At 49.1% G+C, this 1,396-nt stretch overlaps 1 protein-coding gene across 1 annotated transcript in view; it reads right to left on the reverse strand.

The window, feature by feature from the left end:
• Positions 1-848: 848 nt before the first annotated feature.
• PHACTR1 (phosphatase and actin regulator 1) overlaps positions 849-1,396 on the reverse strand; it is a 65,557-nt gene continuing 65,009 nt past the window's right edge. Inside the window, exon 12 of the mRNA XM_008944651.1 lies at positions 849-1,002. Coding sequence (XP_008942899.1) covers positions 987-1,002 — 16 coding nt within the window. The 3' untranslated portion in view covers positions 849-986. The remainder of the gene's footprint in view (positions 1,003-1,396) is intronic.

The raw sequence follows: 1,396 nt of genomic DNA on the forward strand, positions 1-1,396 counted from the left end.
CCGCTCCCGCTGACGGGTCCCACCGTCCGTACCAGTGCACCAGACTCCTTTTGCTGGGCCGGGTGCCAGAAGCTGCTGTGCTTGTCTGGGTGTGGGTTTAGGCTCAGTTCTGGACGCAGGAGATGGGGAGAGGACAGCTCTCCCTCACCCAACCCTGCTCCTCCTGCCACCTGTCCCCCTGCAGAGCTGCCGCGCAGCCACCGTGAAGAGATGGGTCTCGCTTGTCCTCCACATCCGTGTCCCTTGCTGCTGATGGGCTCACAGCTGGGTTTAGAGAATGGCTACTTGAAAGAGATGAAGAATAAACAGTTGCTGGGACAGAACCAGCCTTCAGTAGGGAGTCTTGTTCTTTCCAGGTGATGTCTCTTTCTGCCTGGGAGCTGAGCAGTGCCTGTCAGCTGGTCATTGACTTCTCTGGACAGATGACACTCACAGGTGGTTGGCCCACAGAGACGTTTTGCTCCTTCACCATCCTCACGAGGTGCTCGCAGCCTGGAAGGAGTGTTTGGGGTAAGTGCTTTAGTGCCAGAGCTGCTCATCCTTCGGAGCCTCCACGCAGGCCAGCGATTCCCTGAACACCATCTTGGGGCTCCCCAGAGCTGACGACGGAGGCTTGTCAGGATGAGAGGTGCCTGAAGACGAAGAGGGTGCACCACCAGCTGGGCTTGTTGAACACCTAATGGCAAATCCACATGCCAGGGAAGTCTTATACACAGAGGCCAAGTCTTGGCACGATTCCCACCAGGGGTATTTTCTGTTATTGAAGCTTGAACCAGCAGGTCTGATGATGCTGCAGTACCCATCACATGTAAATACAATTTTCCTTTTTTTTTAAATATTTATTTTTCTACTTTTTCTTCTTTTTCTTAAAAAGGCAGTTCAGAAGATTTACACTGTACGTAACGGGGAAGTGAGTATTACCAGCACTTATGGTTCCTTTTAGTCATGTTCTGAAGATGGCATAGGAGTCAGGTAGAATCGAACTGCTACGGTCTATGAAACCTAAAACCCAAGGGAGGGAAAGAAAAGAAGATAAATAATAAGATAATATCCTCACAAGTGGAGCTAAACCAGCCCCCCTTTTTGGAAGTACACCCCGTGCTGGGAGGCCTGGCTTTGCCAGCTCTGCAAAGAGCTTTTTGGGGTTGTTTTTTAAGCTTTGATTTTTCACTCCATTATGAATTCATTGATGTGTCCCCCTAGTAAAGCCACACTCTCATTCTTTGCTCAGCTCATGCCACTGCTTAATGACATGAATAGCTCATTTCCTTGCTAATGATTTTATAATGGTGATTTATCTAAGTTTGTTTAATGGAATTACTCTACTTTGTCTAAGTGTGCTTCCTTCAAGTGGCTATTTCCCAAAGCCACCTCTCTCACCAGTCCTGCTGCACCT

This window comes from Merops nubicus, unplaced genomic scaffold (assembly GCF_000691845.1).
Source record: "Merops nubicus isolate BGI_N331 unplaced genomic scaffold, ASM69184v1 scaffold1997, whole genome shotgun sequence".
Classification (NCBI taxonomy): domain Eukaryota; kingdom Metazoa; phylum Chordata; class Aves; order Coraciiformes; family Meropidae; genus Merops; species Merops nubicus.